At 44.4% G+C, this 20,264-nt stretch overlaps 1 protein-coding gene across 1 annotated transcript in view; it reads right to left on the bottom strand.

The window, feature by feature from the left end:
• The window catches only part of LOC130296898 (regulatory-associated protein of mTOR-like), a 317,324-nt gene that overhangs the window by 226,479 nt on the left and 70,581 nt on the right, over positions 1 to 20,264 (bottom strand). The window contains exon 2 of the mRNA XM_056548942.1: positions 5,007 to 5,109. Within this exon, the coding sequence (XP_056404917.1) occupies positions 5,007 to 5,109 (103 nt within the window). The remainder of the gene's footprint in view (positions 1 to 5,006; positions 5,110 to 20,264) is intronic.

The raw sequence follows: 20,264 nt of genomic DNA, 5'->3' as shown, positions 1-20,264 counted from the left end.
TCTTATATCGCTGACATCACTGTGATATACAATACATAGCACTGGATGATATTTTCTTATATCACTGTCATCACTGTGATATACAATACATAGCACTGGATGATATCTTCTTATATCGCTGTCATCACTGTGATATACAATACATAGCACTGGATGATATCTTCTTATATCGCTGACATCACTGTGATATACAATACATAGCACTGGATGATATCTTCTTATATCGCTGTCATCACTGTGATATACAATACATAGCACTGGATGATATCTTCTTATATCGCTGACATCACTGTGATATACAATACATAGCACTGGATGATATCTTCTTATATCGCTGACATCACTGTGATATACAATACATAGCACTGGATGATATCTTCTTATATCGCTGTCATCACTGTGATATACAATACATAGCACTGGATGATATCTTCTTATATCGCTGACATCACTGTGATATACAATACATAGCACTGGATGATATCTTCTTATATCGCTGACATCACTGTGATATACAATACATAGCACTGGATGATATCTTCTTATATCGCTGACATCACTGTGATATACAATACATAGCACTGGATGATATCTTCTTATATCGCTGACATCACTGTGATATACAGTACATAGCACTGGATGATATCGTCTTATATCGCTGACATCACTGTAATATACAATACATAGCACTGGATGATATCTTCTTATATCGCTGTCATCACTGTGATATACAATACATAGCACTGGATGATATCTTCTTATATCGCTGTCATCACTGTGATATACAATACATAGCACTGGATGATATCTTCTTATATCGCTGACATCACTGTGATATACAATACATAGCACTGGATGATATCTTCTTATATCGCTGTCATCACTGTGATATACAATACATAGCACTGGATGATATCTTCTTATATCGCTGACATCACTGTGATATACAATACATAGCACTGGATGATATCTTCTTATATCGCTGACATCACTGTGATATACAATACATAGCACTGGATGATATCTTCTTATATCGCTGTCATCACTGTGATATACAATACATAGCACTGGATGATATCTTCTTATATCGCTGTCATCACTGTGATATACAATACATAGCACTGGATGATATCTTCTTATATCGCTGTCATCACTGTGATATACAATACATAGCACTGGATGATATCTTCTTATATCGCTGACATCACTGTGATATACAATACATAGCACTGGATGATATCTTCTTATATCGCTGACATCTCTGTGATATACAATACATAGCACTCCATGATATCTTCTTATATCGCTGTCATCACTGTGATATACAATACGTAGCACTCCATGATATCTTATTTTGCTGTATACCTCTTTAAAAAGGACAGTTTCGCATTCGCCCCCATTTCCAGCGTCTCGCTCAGGTACTGTTATACCGCCAATGATTTCTTTATAGAACACGTAGCGTTGGCGTCTGGCAGAGTACAAGTACTTCCCGTTTTATTACGGTGCGATCTTAAGACATCTGTCAGAGTTTTGGTTGTTCTTTACTCATTTATTTACTTACTAGTTAAAGGAAGATAAATCACATTCAATACAGAAGCGATGCGGCGGTGACACTGATCTATGCAACCAGAGAATCACCATAGGGATAACGCGGGACGCATTGTGCAGTATCAGGCGCAGATAATCCGTCATTGTCTGACGCACGTCCTGTTTGATGAATCAGCCGCTTCGTAGAATCCACAATTTATACAAATAATGTATTTGCTTCATTACGGACTAACCTTTCAGCGACAACAACAATTATTGTGTAAAATCAGAGGGATGTAAAGGGTGCGCAGGAGGCCCTCGTACAGGCACCAGGTGTTTCACCAGGATCGGCGCGCTCTTAATAGAGGCCCTTTTTAGAATTCCCCCATAAAAGGTAAAACGACTTTGTATATAGGGAAATTTATCATCGTTGCTTTGGTAAGCGAGTTCTGGAGGCTTTTTTTTTTGCTTTATTTCTTATGTATGACGTTTATTATCACAGGGGGTTGATAAATTTAGCACACATAAGCAAAAAATAATAAATCACTTTTGAATACCATAATAAATGACTTCAGAACACCAATTTGCAACTTTGAAAAAAATGTGTGATATATATGTGTTTATTATATTTTTTTTACCACTTTTTTCCCCCTAAATGTACTAACTCTTTATTTTTTATTTTTTTTTACTTCTCATTTCAGATCTGTGTATCCTGTGGATTACTTTAGAGTCGGAGGACTACGGTGACCAGTGTTTTTTTGTTTTTTTTTGTTTAATGTTAATAAAATGGTTAACGAGGGCTTGTGGGGGAAGTGTTTTTTGGAAATTAATATTTTTTAAACATGTTGTGTTTTTACAAATTTACTTTACAGGCTTAGTAGTGGAATCTTATAGACGGAATCCATTACTAAGCCACAATAACAGCTAGCGCTAACCCCCAATTATTACCCGGGTACCCAACGCCACAGGGGTGCCGTGAAGAGCCGCTAACAACAGGCCCGGGGGGGGGAAATGGTGCTCCTGGGCCTAGGCGTTAAATGGCTGGTGTTATTTAGGCTGGGGAGGGCCAGTAACAAGGGTCGCCCACCCTGGTAACATCAGGCTGTTGCTGCTTGGTTGGTATTTGGCTGAGAATAAAAATAGGGGGAACCCTATGCGTTTTTATTTTGCTTAAATAATTAAATATAAAAATTTTTTTTTTAAACGTATAGGGTTCCCCGTATTTTTATTTTCAGCCAAATACCAACAGCCTGACGTTACCAGAGTGGGCGACCATTGTTACTAGCCCTCCCCAGCCTAAATAACGCCAGCCTGTTACCGCCTAGGCCCAGGAGCGCCATTTTTGACCCCCCAGGCCTGTTGGTACCGTCTATTCCCAGCACTCCTGTGGTGTTGGGTACCGAGGTAATAATTGGGGGGGTTAGCGCTAGCTGTTTTGGGGGCTAACGCTAAGCCCCGGCTTAGTAATGGATTCCATCTATAAGATGGCTTCTACTACTAAGCCTTTCAAGTAAATAAAAAAATAAAAAAACAAGCAGAACACGTTTAAAAAAAAATTATTCCAAAAAAACACTCCCCCACAAGCCTGCGTTAACCAAAAATCACTGATCATCGACGCAATCCACCAAATCCCAATTATTCCACAAGATACATGGATCTGAAATGAGAAAAAAAAAAGGTTAATACATTTATTAATAGGTTATACATGTCCTGTGCCACAAGACCACAACTGCCAACATGCCCTTAAAGTAAGAACATGCTTGGCGTTGTAGTCATGTGGTGCGGGAGATGTGCAGGTGAGTGACAAGCTTGTCACCTACCCCCGCCCCCCCCTCGATGCATGACTACAACTCCCAGCTTATCTTTACAGTAAGGGCATGCTGGGAGAAGTAATAGAGAAGCAGAGGGCAGGGGTGACAAGCTTGTCACCCACCCCACAACTACAATTCCCAGCATGCCCATAATTTAAAGACATGCTGGGAGTTGTAGTCGTTCAAGCCATCAGAAAATCATTGTAATTTCAGATTTGCAAAGACACAGGAACCGGTGAGAAATTAGAAATGACAGTAAACTTTGCGGCGCCGTAGCAAAGGGATCCTGGGCTGACCTAACACTGCAGCCGCAGGAGCCATCCTTCAGCATGTACCGCAGTGCTTAGCGATGACAGGGAAGGCTCCTACCCCTCTCCCGGCCCGTCTTCGGCTGCAGAGTGATGTCCGAGATCCTTTTAACATATAACGGAGCCGCAGAGTTTTAGTCCCTACTGTAAGATCAAATGTCCCGCCGGGTCCCATGATTGGCTGCTCGGTACCAGCCAATCACCGGACCCAACGAGGAATGTGAAATTACATTAGGGACGCCGAAAACTCTGCGGCGCCGAGGTATGTTAAAGGAGCCCGGGCTCCATCTGATTCTATCCTTCACTTAATGACAGGGGCACCGATTTACATCCCCCCCTTGTCTCCTACCCATCCTTGCATCTCCGGCCAACTAGCTGCTACAAGACTACAACTCCCAGCATGCCCTCACGGTAAGGGCATGCTGGGAGTTTTAGTCTTGCAACAGGTAGCAGACAGATGGGAGATGTGCTGGCGGGCGGGAGACAAGGGGGGGGGGGGGATGTAAATCAGTGTGATCCGTGATCAGGTGGTCAGAAAAGCAGAAACATAAGAAAGGTTCAAGATGGTGGAGATTCCTGGAGCACTAGAAAGTGAAAAGTGAAAAAATGTCTACGTGAGCAAGATGCCAAGATGAGCGGTGGGATGAAAACAAAAAGAAAGTCGCAAATAAGCGGAATTGTGCCTAATATACAGGAAAAAAAGCTCTACAAACTTTGATAAATCTGGGCCATTGTCTTTATTAAATATTCCCTTTTATGTTGTGTCTACAGCTCCTGTGCAGATCTATGCATCTCCATGGTAACAGATTACGACTACAAACAAACTTTGTGTAGTCTGATTCTACAGCCGTACTCATCTCCGCAGTTAACTACTACATGTATATTAGGGGGTGGGGGGGGATGTAGGACAGATAAAAGAAATTATAAATCCAGCGTCAGTCTACCCACCTTGCTTGTTACCATGGAGACACGTGTGTCTGCAACTTCAGTGTTAACCTCAAGAAGACTGTCTGCAAAGTTGCTTCATATTTCCTTGCAGATGCAGAATATGGCGCAGTGGTCAGCGCTGGGGATGGAGCTAAAATCCATCTATGGACAAGACTGAAGTCTTCTCCTGGTGCTTGGGGACATATTCTAATGTGAATGACGACCATCTATACAGCGCTGTGGAATATGTACGTGCTATATAAGAAATAGTTACAAGACATTGGAGAAATAAAATAATATTTGGTTGCAGTGGTGTCCGCATCCTTTCGGTTATGGTATATAAAAAGGCCTGAGCCCGGGGACAATGACACATGGACACAAATACTGAATACAATCTTATTATATACTTTACCAATGACTAACCGGTACTTACCAATCCAACATTCTAGACGGGCACAAGGGGTCGTCTTCACCACATCTGGTGGGTCAACTCCAACATTCAGACACAACACAAGGGCCACACTGACCGTTTTCATCTAAGGAGAAAAATACATTTTTGTGTTAAAACTGTGGCCTGAAAATAAGTCCTACGATTAATCTGGTCTGGGGTGACCTTATCAGAGGTGGTCTTGGAGAGGTTTTGCTTTTTTAGGCTATACATATGAAGAAGAGACCATCAATGATAAAGAAGTCTTCTAGCAGAAGAGAGAACCTTTCATCTTGGTTATAAAACTTTCTCAAATTCCATTAGAAAATAAGTAGGATTGGACCCCCGATGGGATCAGAATTACAAAGAGGACCTAGACGCACAAGTTGTCTCACCTACCAAAGGTATTGGAGCAAATTAGAAGCTTTTATAGTCAACATCATGAACCAAGTGGGCAACATAGGCCTTCAATGTATAATCGCTGGGGCCTTACATACTAGGACCCCCATGATAAGCAGGATGAAAGTGCTAAAGCCTTTATCTAATGATGCACATAGGAGTCCTGGATAAACCTAAGCACTGGGGCTCCTCAGGTCTACTGATCAGTGGAGGTCTCAGGTGCTGAACATCCATCAACCATTTACTAATGACCGATTCCCAAGATATTAATGGACTGATGATCTGACTGGAAAGGACCACCAATGTCAATGATTGTTACTTGTATGTCTTCAAAGTGATCGGCACTGACCCAGTGATGCTTCAACATTTCACCCATTTCTAGCAGTGGAGGCCGCACACTACAATCATATATATGGCCACAATAACACATAAGGTGATGGTGGTCTTATCGTCTCCTCTCCGGCCACATTAACACATAAGGCGATGGTGATCTTATAGTCTCCTCTCCGACCAAAATAACAAATAAGGCGATAGTGGTCTTATCGTCTCCTCTCTGGCCACAATAACACACAAGGCAATAGTGGTCTTATCGTCTCCTCTCTGACCACAATAACACACAAGGCAATAGTGGTCTTATAGTCCCCTCTCTGGCCACAATAACACATAAGGTGATAGTGGTCTTATCGTCTCCTCTCCGACCACAATAACACACAAAGAAATAGTGGTCTTTTTGTCTCCTCTCCGACCACAATAACACATAAGGCGATAGTGGTCTTTTTGTCCCCTCTCTGGCCACAATAACACATAAGGTGATAGTGGTCTTATCTCCTCTCCGGCCACAATAACACATAAGGCGATAGTGGTCTTATCGTCTCCTCTCCGGCCACAATAACACATAAGGCGATAGTGGTCTTTTTGTCCCCTCTCTGGCCACAATAACACATAAGGTGATAGTGGTCTTATCTCCTCTCCGGCCACAATAACACATTAGGCGATAGTGGTCTTATCGTCTCCTCTCCGGCCACAATAACACATAAGGCGATGGTGGTCTTATAGTCCCCTCTCTGGCCACAATAACACATAAGGCAATAGTGGTCTTTTTGTCCCCTCTCTGGCCAAAATAACACATAAGGTGATAGTGGTCTTATCTCCTCTCCGGCCACAATAACACATAAGGCGATAGTGGTCTTATCGTCTCCTCTCCGGCCACAATAACACATAAGGCGATGGTGGTCTTATCGTCTCCTCTCTGGCCACAATAACACATAAGGCAATAGTGGTCTTTTTGTCCCCTCTCTGGCCAAAATAACACATAAGGTGATAGTGGTCTTATCTCCTCTCCGGCCACAATAACACATAAGGCGATAGTGGTCTTATCGTCTCCTCTCCGGCCACAATAACACATAAGGCGATGGTGATCTTATCGTCTCCTCTCCGGCCACAATAACACATAAGGCGATGGTGGTCTTATAGTCCCCTCTCTGGCCACAATAACACATAAGGCAATAGTGGTCTTTTTGTCCCCTCTCTGGCCAAAATAACACATAAGGTGATAGTGGTCTTATCTCCTCTCCGGCCACAATAACACATAAGGCGATAGTGGTCTTATCGTCTCCTCTCCGGCCACAATAACACATAAGGCGATGGTGGTCTTATCGTCTCCTCTCTGGCCACAATAACACATAAGGCAATAGTGGTCTTTTTGTCCCCTCTCTGGCCAAAATAACACATAAGGTGATAGTGGTCTTATCTCCTCTCCGGCCACAATAACACATAAGGCGATAGTGGTCTTATCGTCTCCTCTCCGGCCACAATAACACATAAGGCGATGGTGGTCTTATAGTCCCCTCTCTGGCCACAATAACACATAAGGCAATAGTGGTCTTTTTGTCCCCTCTCTGGCTAAAATAACACATAAGGTGATAGTGGTCTTATCTCCTCTCCGACCACAATAACACATAAGGCGATGGTGGTCTTATCTCCTCTCCGACCACAATAACACATAAGGCGATGGTGGTCTTATTGTCCCCTCTCCGACCACAGTAACACATAAGGCGATAGTGGTCTTATCGTCTCCTCTCCGACCACAATAAAACATAAGGCGATAGTGATCTTATTGTCTCCTCTCTGGCCACAATAACAAATAAGGCGATAGTGATCTTATTGTCCCCTCTCTGGCCACAACAACACATAAGGCGCTAGTGATCTTATTGTCTCCTCTCCGACCACAATAACACATAAGGTGATAGTGGTCTTATCTCCTCTCTGGCCACAATAACACATAAGGCAATAGTGATCTTATTGTCCCCTCTCTGGCCACAATAACAAATAAGGCGATAGTGGTCTTATTGTCCCCTCTCCGACCACAATAAAACATAATGCGATTGTGATCTTATCCGCTCCTCTCTGGCCACAACAACACATAAGGTGATAGTGGTCTTATCTCCTCTCTGGCCACAATAACACATAAGGCGATAGTGGTCTTATTGTCCCCTCTCTGACCACAATAACACATAAGGTGATGGTGGTCTTATCTCCTCTCCGACCACAATAACACATAAGGTGATAGTGGTCTTATCTCCTCTCTGGCCACAATAACAAATAAGGCGATGGTGATCTTACCGTCCCCTCTCCAGCCATCTTAAGATTCTTTATACCTTATAGTTACTCTGTGTTTAGCTCAGAAGTTCTATAAAATGACTCATGGACACATTTTTACAGTTTAATAGACTTTTTGGCTTTATTTAGTTTTACAATCTTGTCGACCAGGTTTTTTCTAAACTCAGGATGATAAAAGAAAGGTTACGGATACGGTAAGGAGAGTGGATGTAATAAGAGGTCACGCTATGAAGCTGATGGGAAAACGTGAGGGACACAGTCTTTACACAATAAGCGTTGAGTGCATGGCGCTGTGTAGAGACACGGGAAGACATAGCTTAAAGAAATTATGGAAGAGCACTGGATGTTATGAGGACATCTGAAGATCAGACATGCTTTCATATCCTCAGCGTCAGCGTGGCCGGCCTCTGGGGATGGTGGGCACTGCACAACAATAAAGACAACACCCCCGCGAGTGTTAGGGGGAACAACCAGACCGCACGGAGCTACAACACCTTGAAGTATAGAGGGAAGACGTTCTAAGCCTCCTCTTCATTGTAAAACAATGTATACAATACTTCTCTCCAAGGAAATAGAGAGACGGGGAACTACAAGTACAAGAAAGGAATAAGACATGATGACTGAACAAGAACATGAAGAGACGGGGGAACTACAAGTACAAGAAAGGAATAAGACATGATGACTGAACAAGAACATGAAGAGACGGGGGAACTACAAGTACAAGAAAGGAATAAGACATGATGACTGAACAAGAACATGAAGAGACGGGGGAACTACAAGTACAAGAAAGGAATAAGACATGATGACTGAACAAGAACATGAAGAGACGGGGGAACTACAAGTACAAGAAAGGAATAAGACATGATGACTGAACAAGAACATGAAGAGACGGGGGAACTACAAGTACAAGAAAGGAATAAGACATGATGACTGAACAAGAACATGAAGAGACGGGGGAACTACAAGTACAAGAAAGGAATAAGACATGATGACTGAACAAGAACATGAAGAGACGGGGGAACTACAAGTACAAGAAAGGAATAAGACATGATGACTGAACAAGAACATGAAGAGACGGGGGAACTACAAGTACAAGAAAGGAATAAGACATGATGACTGAACAAGAACATGAAGAGACGGGGGAACTACAAGTACAAGAAAGGAATAAGACATGATGACTGAACAAGAACATGAAGAGACGGGGAACTACAAGTACAAGAAAGGAATAAGACATGATGACTGGACAAGAACATGGAGAGACGGGGAACTACAAGTACAAGAAAGGAAAAAGACATGATGACTGGAGAAGGACATGGAGAGACAGGGGAACTACAAGTACAAGAAAGGAATAAGACATGATGACTGAACAAGAACATGAAGAGACGGGGGAACTACAAGTACAAGAAAGGAATAAGACATTATGACTGAACAAGAACATGGAGAGACGGGGGAACTTCAAGTACAAGAAAGGAATAAGACATGATGACTGAACAAGAACATGAAGAGACGGGGAACTACAAGTACAAGAAAGGAATAAGACATGATGACTGGAGAAGGACATGGAGAGACGGGGAACTACAAGTACAAGAAAGGAATAAGACATGATGACTGGACAAGGACATGGAGAGACGGGGAACTACAAGTACAAGAAAGGAATAAGACATGATGACTGGAGAAGGACATGGAGAGACGGGGAACAACAAGTACAAGAAAGGAATAAGACATGATGACTGGAGAAGGACATGGAGAGACGGGGAACAACAAGTACAAGAAAGGAATAAGACATGATGACTGGAGAAGGACATGGAGAGAGCCCCATAAGGAATGGATGGAGCACTGCCCCCATCCCCCATTTATTCCTGGAATCATATTGTCCCCATTCTCAGGATAGGTGGGGGTCCTCCAATCAGCTTGTTATCCCCTTTTAAGTTCTATTACCACTGTATGTACTTCAGGAAGGAGAGACGGCAAGAGTAAATAACATGAGGGCTGGATCAGGAGACCAGGATTTGATGGGGTCTTGATGGACGCACATAGATCAGCAGGGGGGCTACATACACAGATATTTTTAATCACTGGTGTTTGTAGGAATATTCTCTCCATCCGACATGTTATAAACTACTGACCCCAATGACTGTCAAACGATAAGACATGAGCCCCGCGTGGGAAGAAATTCACAAACACCCCATCTTCTGGGCTGAGACCCCGACCTAACAACAACATGGATGAGGCCCCGTTATATGTTCATACATAGCCACAGAGGCCCCCGGCTCCCAGACTCCCCAGGGTCTTCATTAGGATTCTAAGCAGGAGGAGGAAAACACTTGTAGCAATGCGAAGCCATGGCACATGTATAATTTATAAGGAAAGCAAGAAAAGGCGAGCGTGCGGCAGACAGGAGGCCCTGACAGCAGCGGCAGCTCATTGTAACAGCCGGTAATGGAGGATTTACTAAGAAGGTGGGGGCTGAATAAAGGGACATAACATCAGCGGGTCGGCATAAATCACATTGTCCACATTGCATTTCCAAATTCAATTTCCAGAGCAGGAATTTACAGCAGAGACTGAATCCTTATTAAAGATCTGCACTGTATCACCGAGCAGAGGAAGGATATGCTAAAGAGATGTGAGGTGGCCCCAACCTATCCTGAAGACTTCTGCTTCTGTTATGGTCCCTACTACAATCCATCTACATTCCCTAACAATCGACTCGAGCTGGTCATACCGAAGTCTTAGAGTATGTTCACACTGACGTCGTGTTAAAGGGAGCTCTGGCACTCTGTCCATCGGAAAGACGGGGGATGAGCAGTAGTAAAAAAAAAATCCTGAAATCATTTTCCTCCACTCATGTAAAATACTGGATACCCACTGGATTTCATTCAAGTCAATGGATCCAGCGGAACCACACAGTCAGTTGTACTCTGACCCATTCAGGGTCTATTTAGCGCAAAAAAAAAAAGACCCGAATGGACCCTGAACAGGATGGAGCACAATGTAACTTACCAAAAGAACCCAAACTCAGGTGCGGATGGTGGCCTATGACTGTCCAAGATTGGGCACCATCATCTTCTAGAACAAACAGATAAGGTCACAAGAAACTACCCATTTATGAAGGAAGCTGTCAGAGTCCGGACTAGCAGCTGGTGAGGACACTGGAGGTGGATCCTCTGTGCCAGAGAGGCGATGAAGCGGGTCGTACTGGGGAATCGGTTCTAAGCAGTTACTGGTGTTCACCAGACCCCACCGCAAAGCGGGATGGACTTGCTGCGGCGGTAACTACCAGGTCGTGTTCCCCAGTAGCGACTCGACCTCTCTGGCAGCTGAGACAGGCGCGGTACACAAGGAATAGACAGAGGCGAGGTCAGACGTAGCAGAAGGTCAGGGCAGGCAGCGAGGTTTGTAGTCAGGGGCAACAGCAGAAGGTCTGGGTACACAGGCTTGGGAACACACTATAACGCTTTCTCAGGGCACAAGGCAACAAGATCCGGCAAGGAGAGGAAGTGGGTTTATATAGGAATGGGAGTGATTGGGCCAGGCACCAATTAGTGGTGCACTGGCCCTTTAAATTTTAGCAAGCCGGCGCGCGCCCTAGGGAGCGGGGCCTCGCATGCCGGGAGGAAGCAGACGGGGGCGAGAGGTGAGTGACATGGGGCGCGATCCGAGGGCGGGCACGACCCGTGCCTCGGATCGTGTCCCATCCGGAGACCAGGGAGCAGCGCTCACGGTCAGCGATGCCGACCAGAGCGCTGCAAGCAGAAGCACGCCGTGAGCGCTCCGGGGAGGCAGCGGGACCCGGAGCGCTCGGCGTGACAGTACCCCCCCTTGGGTCTCCCCCTCTTCTTGGAACCGAGGAATCTGTAGATGAGTTCCTTGTTATTGTCCTCTGGCTCCTAAGACCTCTCTTCGGGGCCACAATTCTCCCAAACAACAAGAAATTATTCTTTACCTCTGACAACCTTGGAAGCGAGGATTTCTTTAACCGAGAAGACGTCAGAGGACCCAGAGACAGGAGCAGGAACGGTGACCTTGGGGGAAAAGTAGTTAAGAATGAGAGGCTTGAGAAGGGAAACATGAAAGGAGTTAGGAATACGAAGAGAAGGAGGAAGATGGAGCTTGTAAGAGACAGATTTTTGCGGTCGGTAAAGATGGTGATAGGGTGGAGGGATCCTTCCAGGAGAGGTCTCCACTCCTCAAGTGCCAACTTAATGGCCAGCAATTCTCGGTCACCAATAGCGTAGTTTCTTTCAGGAGGAGAAAAGGTTTTAGAGAAAAAAACGCAAGTGATGTTTTTTCCTTTAGCGTTTACTTGAAGAAGAACCGCCCCGGCTCCTACTGAAGAGGCGTCTACCTCAAGGAAGAATGGTTTCAGAGGATCAGGCCTAGTTAAGACTGGTGCGAAGGTGGCCTTAAGGCGAGTAAAAGCTTCTTCCGCTTGGGGAGGCCAGGATCTCGGATTCGCATCTTTCTTAGTCAGAGCCACAATAGGAGAAGTGGGGGATAAACTGACGGTAGTAATTAGCGAATCCGAGGAAGCGCTGGATAGAGTGCAGTCCAGAGGGGCGTGGCCAATCCAAGACAGCGGAGAGCTTGTCGGGGTCCATTTGAAGACCTTGTCCTGAGACCAGATATCCCAGGAAAGGAAGACAGGTACGTTCAAAGAGGCATTTTTCAATCTTGGCATAGAGATGTTAACACGGAGGCGCTGGAGCACTTGACAAACATGGAGGCGGTGTTCCTCTAGGTTGGAGGAGAAAATTAGAATGTCATCTAGATAGACCACCATGCAAGTATACAACAAGTCCCGGAAGATTTCATTGACAAAGTCTTGGAAGACTGCAGGGGCGTTGCAAAGACCGAATGGCATGACAAGGTATTCGAAGTGACCATCTCGGGTATTAAAAGCGGTTTTCCACTCATCTCCTTCACGAATTCTGATGAGGTTATACGCGCCCCTGAGGTCAAGCTTAGTAAAAATCTTTGCTCCGCGCAGCCGGTCAAAGAGTTCCAAGATGAGAGGCAGAGGGTAGCGGTTCTTTACAGAGATTTTATTGAGACCGCAGTAGTCAATACAAGGGCGTAGAGACCCGTCCTTCTTGGCAACAAAGAAGAATCCTGCTCCAGCAGGAGAAAAAGACTTCCTGATGAAACCTTTTTTGAGATTCTCCTGAATATACTCCGTCATGGCCTTAGTTTCTGGAGCGGAGAGAGGGTAAATCCTGCCACGGGGCGGTGTGGTACCAGGGAGCAAGTCAATAGGGCAGTCGTAGGGCCTATGTGGTGGTAAGACCTCTGCCTGTTTTTTGCAAAAGACGTCAGAAAAATCTTGATAGGCCTTTGGAAGGCCGAGCAATGGAGAAGCAATGGAGACGTGGCTGGTAGGTAGCGACTTAAGGCAGCGTGTGTGGCAGGAAGAGCCCCAGGATTTAATGTCCCCAGTGGTCCAGTCGAGGGTAGGAGAATGCCGCTGGAGCCAGGGTAAGCAAAGAAGGATGTCAGAGGTGCAGTTAAGCAGGACAAAGAACTCAATCATTTCTTGATGGAGAACCCCCACGGACATGCGTACTGGAGCCGTGCGGTAACGGTGGAATTCAGATGTGCTCCGTAAATGAAGAAGGGCTTGACGAGACAGATAAGAGGGATGTTAAACCGGTTGATGAAGGAGGCTTTAATGAAGTTTCCTGCTGAACCAGAGTCCAAGAAAGCCTCCGCAGAGAAGGAGGCTTTATCAGCTGAAGAATAGTCAGGCGTGGAGAGGAAGAATTTACAACCTGTGACGCCTCTCCCACGTTCACTAGGTGCGAGCGTTTCCCTGATGCTGAAGACGAAGAGGACAATCCTTTAGGAAATGTTCAGAGCTCGCACAGTATAAGCATAAGTTCTCGTTCCTCTGGCGAGTCCTCTCTTGCTGGGTCAAGCGAGACCGGTCCACTTGCATGGCCTTCTCAGCGGAAGGCACAGAAACAGGCTGCAAAGGATGCTGGAAGAGAGGAGCCAGGCGTGGGTATCGCCTGGTGCGAACGAGATCTTTCTCCTGGTGGAGCTCCTGACGTCTTTCAATGTAGCGCATATCAATGCGGGTAGCCAGGAGGATGAGTTCTGTCAGGGAGGAGGGTATCTCTCGTGCGGCCAGACAATCCTTAATGTGGCTGGATAAACCTTTTTAAAGGTCGCGCAGAGAGCCTCATTGTTCCAGGCCAACTCAGAGGCTATAGTACGGAATTGTATGGGGTATTCGCCAACACAAGAGAGTCTCCATGGACAAGGTTCAGCAAGGCAGTTTCCGCGGATGAGGCACGGGCAGGTTCCTCAAAGACACTGCGGACTTCAGAAAAGAAGGACTGGACGGAGGCAGTGGCAGGATTGTTGCGGTCCCAGAGCGGCGTGGCCCAGGCGAAGGCCTTACCAAGAAAGTAAACTGACGACGAACGCCTCTCCTTAGAACGTTCTGTGGGGAATTGGTCCGACAACATCTCTAGGTGCAGGGAACATTGGGACAGGAATCCCCGGCACCTCTTAGAGTCATCGTCAAACTTATCTGGGAGAGACAGGCGGACTCTAGCAGAGGTAGCAGCGGCTCGGAGAGGAGGAGATGCTGGAGCTGGCGGTTTAAGCTGTGGAGGCAGAAGCTGTTGTATCATGGCGGTCAACTGCGACAGCTGTTGTCTTTGTTGAGCAATCTGCTGGAACTGCTGGGCAACCACGGAGGTGAGATCAGCGAGGCTTGGCAGCGGCACCTCAGCGGGATCCATGGACGGATCTACTGTCAGAGTCCGGACTAGCAGCTGGTGAGGACACTGGAGGTGGATCCTCTGTGCCAGAGAGGCGATGACGCAGATCGTACTGGGAAAACGGTTCTAAGCAGTTACTGGTGTTCACCAGAGCCCGCCGCAAAGCGGGATGGACTTGCTGCGGCGGTAACTACCAGGTCGTGTTCCCCAGTAGCGACTCAACCTCTCTGGCAGCTGAGACTGGCGCGGTACACAAGGACTAGACAGAGGCGAGGTCAGACGTAGCAGAAGGTCAGGGCAGGCAGTGAGGTTAGTAGTCAGGGGCAACAGCAGAAGGTCTGGGTGCACAGGCTTGGGAAAAAACTATAATGCTTTCTCAGGGCATAAGGCAACAAGATCCGGCAAGGAGAGGAAGGGGAAGTGAGTTTATATAGGAATGGGAGTGATTGGGCCAGGCACCAATTAGTGGTGCACTGGCCCTTTAAATTTTAGCAAGCCGGCGGGGCCGCACTCGCCGGGAGGAAGCAGACGGGGGCGAGAGGTGAGTGACATGGGGCGCGATCCGAGGGCGGGCACGACCCGTGCCTTGGATCGCGTCCCCTCCGGAGACCAGGGAGCAGCACTCGCGGTCAGCGATGCCGACCGGAGCACTCCAAGCAGAAGCACGGCGTGAGCGCTCCGGGGAGGCAGCGGGACCCATAGCGCTCGGCCTGACAGAAGCCCCACCTGACCATGAATGTCCGTCCGTGCCCACCACAGTGTTCTCCATTCTGGCCCATAGAACATGGCTCCCAGCCAGGGAACACAGGAAAGAGTTGTACTGATGGGACGGCCCCCTCCATACCAAGAAAAACTATATTAATATCTAAAGGGGCTCCGTAGACCTCCAGAGCAGGAAACTACAGACCATTCACACCCAAAGGTCCTCTCTGGTCCACTCATAACTCTGACCATCATGGACGGGACACTTTCAGACCCTCTCAGGGATTTATGTGCCCAGAACCATGTTTCTTGGTTTTCCTCCTTTGGTTATTTTTCTATTCTTGTATTTCTGCTGTTCAAAAACATGTAATAAAGTAAAAAAGAAAAAACTGCAGATAAAGAATCCAGAACCAGATAATTCGTGCACCCATAAAAGAATCCCAGCAGCGTCTGCCGAACCCTAAGAGACCCGCTTTGGTCAGACTGCAAACTCAGAAAGTCTCACATTTATGTTGAATCCTGTTTTTTATATAACGTTTTTGCTGTATTATTAGAGGTTTTTCTTTGGCAATAGAAAAAGCTAAAACCAAAAATGGCTGATGTCAATAGGTGCGGCTATGTTCTGCCGCTTATCAGGGGACTTCATTTTAAAGCTTTATCAATCACAGATTGTGCCCATGCAAGTTTTCTCTTTCTAGCTTTTATCGATCGCTGATCCAGAAGATTATAGTCAGGACCAGAATCCAGTCCCCAGATGAGGACATTGGCCTTAACCTCCTAGAAAATTATTTTGGCTTCTTCTGGATCAACCCTGCAGGGTAACCTCTTGACCTGGGCGGACGCCATTCTATATACAATCTATGACACTGTTGTGCTCACAGTCCCCGATATGAATCAGCTGCTGTCGGGGAGGATTGGGTCGTCCTTTATGGCCCTCCCCCTCTCCATAAACCTCCATGTATTTCCTCCATCCCTCACAGTGGCGGTGTTCACCACCATGGATGCGAAGCGCACTAATTACATCTCCAGCGTGCTCAGGAGCAGCGCTCGCTATGCAGCCATTCCCCTCATTAGCTGCAAAATCTAATTCCCACTGAAGAGATCGATATCCACTCAAACTGAGGTGGCACGTCTTATAGGGGGCCTTGTGGGCCCTCGTGCCTGGTCACGGCTGGTACAACCATGCTGCTGCCCGACAGTCCTCATCTACCATGATGATCCCGCGACTGAAACGGACAGAAGATACTTAGAGACGTCACCAGGCCCAGGAGCATAGCGGCCAATATACTGCACTATGGGATATATATCTACTAATCCTGGGTACGAGGGAACTGTACATCCTAGTGCCCCCATGATAGTCACCCTAGTGCCCCCATGGCAGCCACCCTAGTGCCCCCATGGCAGTCACCCTAGTGCCCCCATGGCAGCCACCCTAGTGCCCCCATGGCAGTCACCCTAGTGCCCCCATGGCAGTCACCCTAGTGCCCCCATGGCAGTCACCCTAGTGCCCCCATAATAGTCACCCTAGTGCCCCCATAATAGTCACCATAGTGCCCCCATGATGACCCTGCCTACAGCCCCCCGCTGGTCATACACCTCAGGTCGCTGTCAGGAATGTTTGTTCTCTCTGAAGTTGAGCTGCATATGTCCTGAACATGTAGAGGGATGGAAACTGCTGCAAGACACCTAAGTATTATCTGATAGTATTATCTGGACACCTCAGTATTATCTGATAGTATTATAGGACACCTCAGTATTATCTGATAGTATTATAGGACACCTCAGTATTATCTGATAGTATTATAGGACAACTCAGTATTATCTGATAGTATTATCTGGTCACCTCAGTATTATCTGATACTATTATCTGGACACCTCAGTATTATCTGATAGTATTATAGGACACCTCAGTATTATCTGATAGTATCACGGGACACCTCAGTATTATCTGATAGTATCACGGGACACCTCAGTATTATCTGATAGTATTATAGGACACCTCAGTATTATCTGATAGTATTATAGGACACCTCAGTATTATCTGATACTATTATCTGGACACCTCAGTATTATCTGATAGTATTATAGGACACCTCAGTATTATCTGATAGTATTATCTGGTCACCTCAGTATTATCTGATTGTATCATAGGACACCTCAGTAGTATCTGATAGTATTATAGAACACCTCAGTATTATCTGATAGTATCATAGGATACCTCAGTATTATCTGGTAGTATTATCTAGACACATCAGTATTATCTGATAGTATCACGGGACACCTCAGTATTATCTGATAGTATCATAGGATCTCAGTATTATCTGATAGTATTATCTGGACACCTCAGTAGTATCTGATAGTATTATCTGGACACCTCAGTATTATCTGATAGTATCATAGGACACCTCAGTATTATCTGATAGTATTATCTGGTCACCTCAGTATTATCTGGTCACCTCAGTATTATCTGATACTATTATCTGGACACCTCAGTATTATCTGATAGTATTTTCTGGTCACCTCAGTATTATCTGATACTATTATCTGGTCACCTCAGTATTATCTGATAGTATTATAGGACACCTGAGTATTATCTGATAGTATTATAGGTCACCTCAGTATTATCTGATAGTATTATAGGACACCTCAGTATTATCTGATAGTATTATAGGACACCTCAGTATTATCTGATAGTATTATCTGGACACCTCAGTATTATCTGATACTATTATCTGGACACCTCAGTATTATCTGATAGTATTATCTGGTCACCTCAGTATTATCTGATAGTATTATCTGGTCACCTCAGTATTATCTGATACAATTATCTGGACACCTCAGTATTATCTGATAGTATTGTAGGACACCTCAGTATTATCTGATAGTATTATAGGACACCTCAGTATTATCTGATACTATTATCTGGACACCTCAGTAGTATCTGATAGTATTATAAGACACCTCAGTATTATCTGATAGTATTATAGGACACCTCAGTATTATCTGATAGTATTATCTGGACACCTCAGTATTATCTGATACTATTATCTGGACACCTCAGTAATATCTGATAGTATTATAGGACACCTCAGTATTATCTGATACTATTATCTGGTCACCTCAGTATTATCTGATAGTATTATAGGTCACCTCAGTATTATCTGATAGTATTATAGGTCACCTCAGTATTATCTGATAATATTATAGAACACCTCAGTATTATCTGATAGTATTATAGGACACCTCAGTATTATCTGATAGTATCATAGGACACCTCAGTATTATCTGATAGTATTATCTGATAGTATTATAGGACACCTCAGTATTATCTGATAGTATTATAGGACACCTCAGTATTATCTGATAGTATTATAGGACACCTTAGTATTATCTGATAGTATTATAGGACACCTCAGTATTATCTGATAGTATTATAGGACACCTCAGTATTATCTGATAGTATTATAGGACACCTCAGTATTATCTGATACTATTATCTGGACGCCTCAGTATTATCTGATAGTATTATAGGACACCTCAGTATTATCTGATACTATTATCTGGTCACCTCAGTATTATCTGGTCACCTCAGTATTATCTGATACTATTATCTGGACACCTCAGTATTATCTGATACTATTATCTGGACACCTCAGTATTATCTGATAGTATTATAGGACACCTCAGTATTATCTGATACTATTATCTGGACACCTCAGTATTATCTGATAGTATTATAGGACACCTCAGTATTATCTGATACTATTATCTGGACACCTCAGTATTATCTGATAGTATTATAGGACACCTCAGTATTATCTGATAGTATTATCTGGTCACCTCAGTATTATCTGATACTATTATCTGGACACCTCAGTATTATCTGATACTATTATCTGGACACCTCAGTATTATCTGATAGTATTATAGGACACCTCAGTATTATCTGATACTATTATCTGGTCACCTCAGTATTATCTGATAGTATTATAGGTCACCTCAGTATTATCTGATAGTATTATAGGTCACCTCAGTATTATCTGATAATATTATAGAACACCTCAGTATTATCTGATAGTATTATAGGACACCTCAGTATTATCTGATAGTATCATAGGACACCTCAGTATTATCTGATAGTATTATAGGACACCTCAGTATTATCTGATAGTATTATAGGACACCTCAGTATTATCTGATAGTATTATCTGGACGCCTCAGTATTATCTGATAGTATTATAGGACACCTCAGTATTATCTGATACTATTATCTGGTCACCTCAGTATTATCTGGTCACCTCAGTATTATCTGATACTATTATCTGGACACCTCAGTATTATCTGATACTATTATCTGGACATCTCAGTATTATCTGATAGTATTATAGGACACCTGAGTATTATCTGATAGTATTATAGGACACCTCAGTATTATCTGATAGTATTATAGGACACCTCAGTATTATCTGATAGTATTATAGGACACCTGAGTATTATCTGATACTATTATCTGGACACCTCAGTATTATCTGATAGTATTATAGGACACCTCAGTATTATCTGATAGTATTATCTGGTCACCTCAGTATTATCTGATACTATTATCTGGACACCTCAGTATTATCTGATACTATTATCTGGACACCTCAGTATTATCTGATAGTATTATAGGACACCTCAGTATTATCTGATACTATTATCTGGTCACCTCAGTATTATCTGATAGTATTATAGGTCACCTCAGTATTATCTGATAGTATTATAGGTCACCTCAGTATTATCTGATAATATTATAGAACACCTCAGTATTATCTGA

The sequence above is a fragment of the Hyla sarda genome, chromosome 12 (assembly GCF_029499605.1).
Source record: "Hyla sarda isolate aHylSar1 chromosome 12, aHylSar1.hap1, whole genome shotgun sequence".
Classification (NCBI taxonomy): Eukaryota; Metazoa; Chordata; class Amphibia; order Anura; family Hylidae; genus Hyla; species Hyla sarda.
Note: the sequence above shows the minus strand (reverse complement) of the source record. Positions and strands in the feature narration are given on the sequence as shown.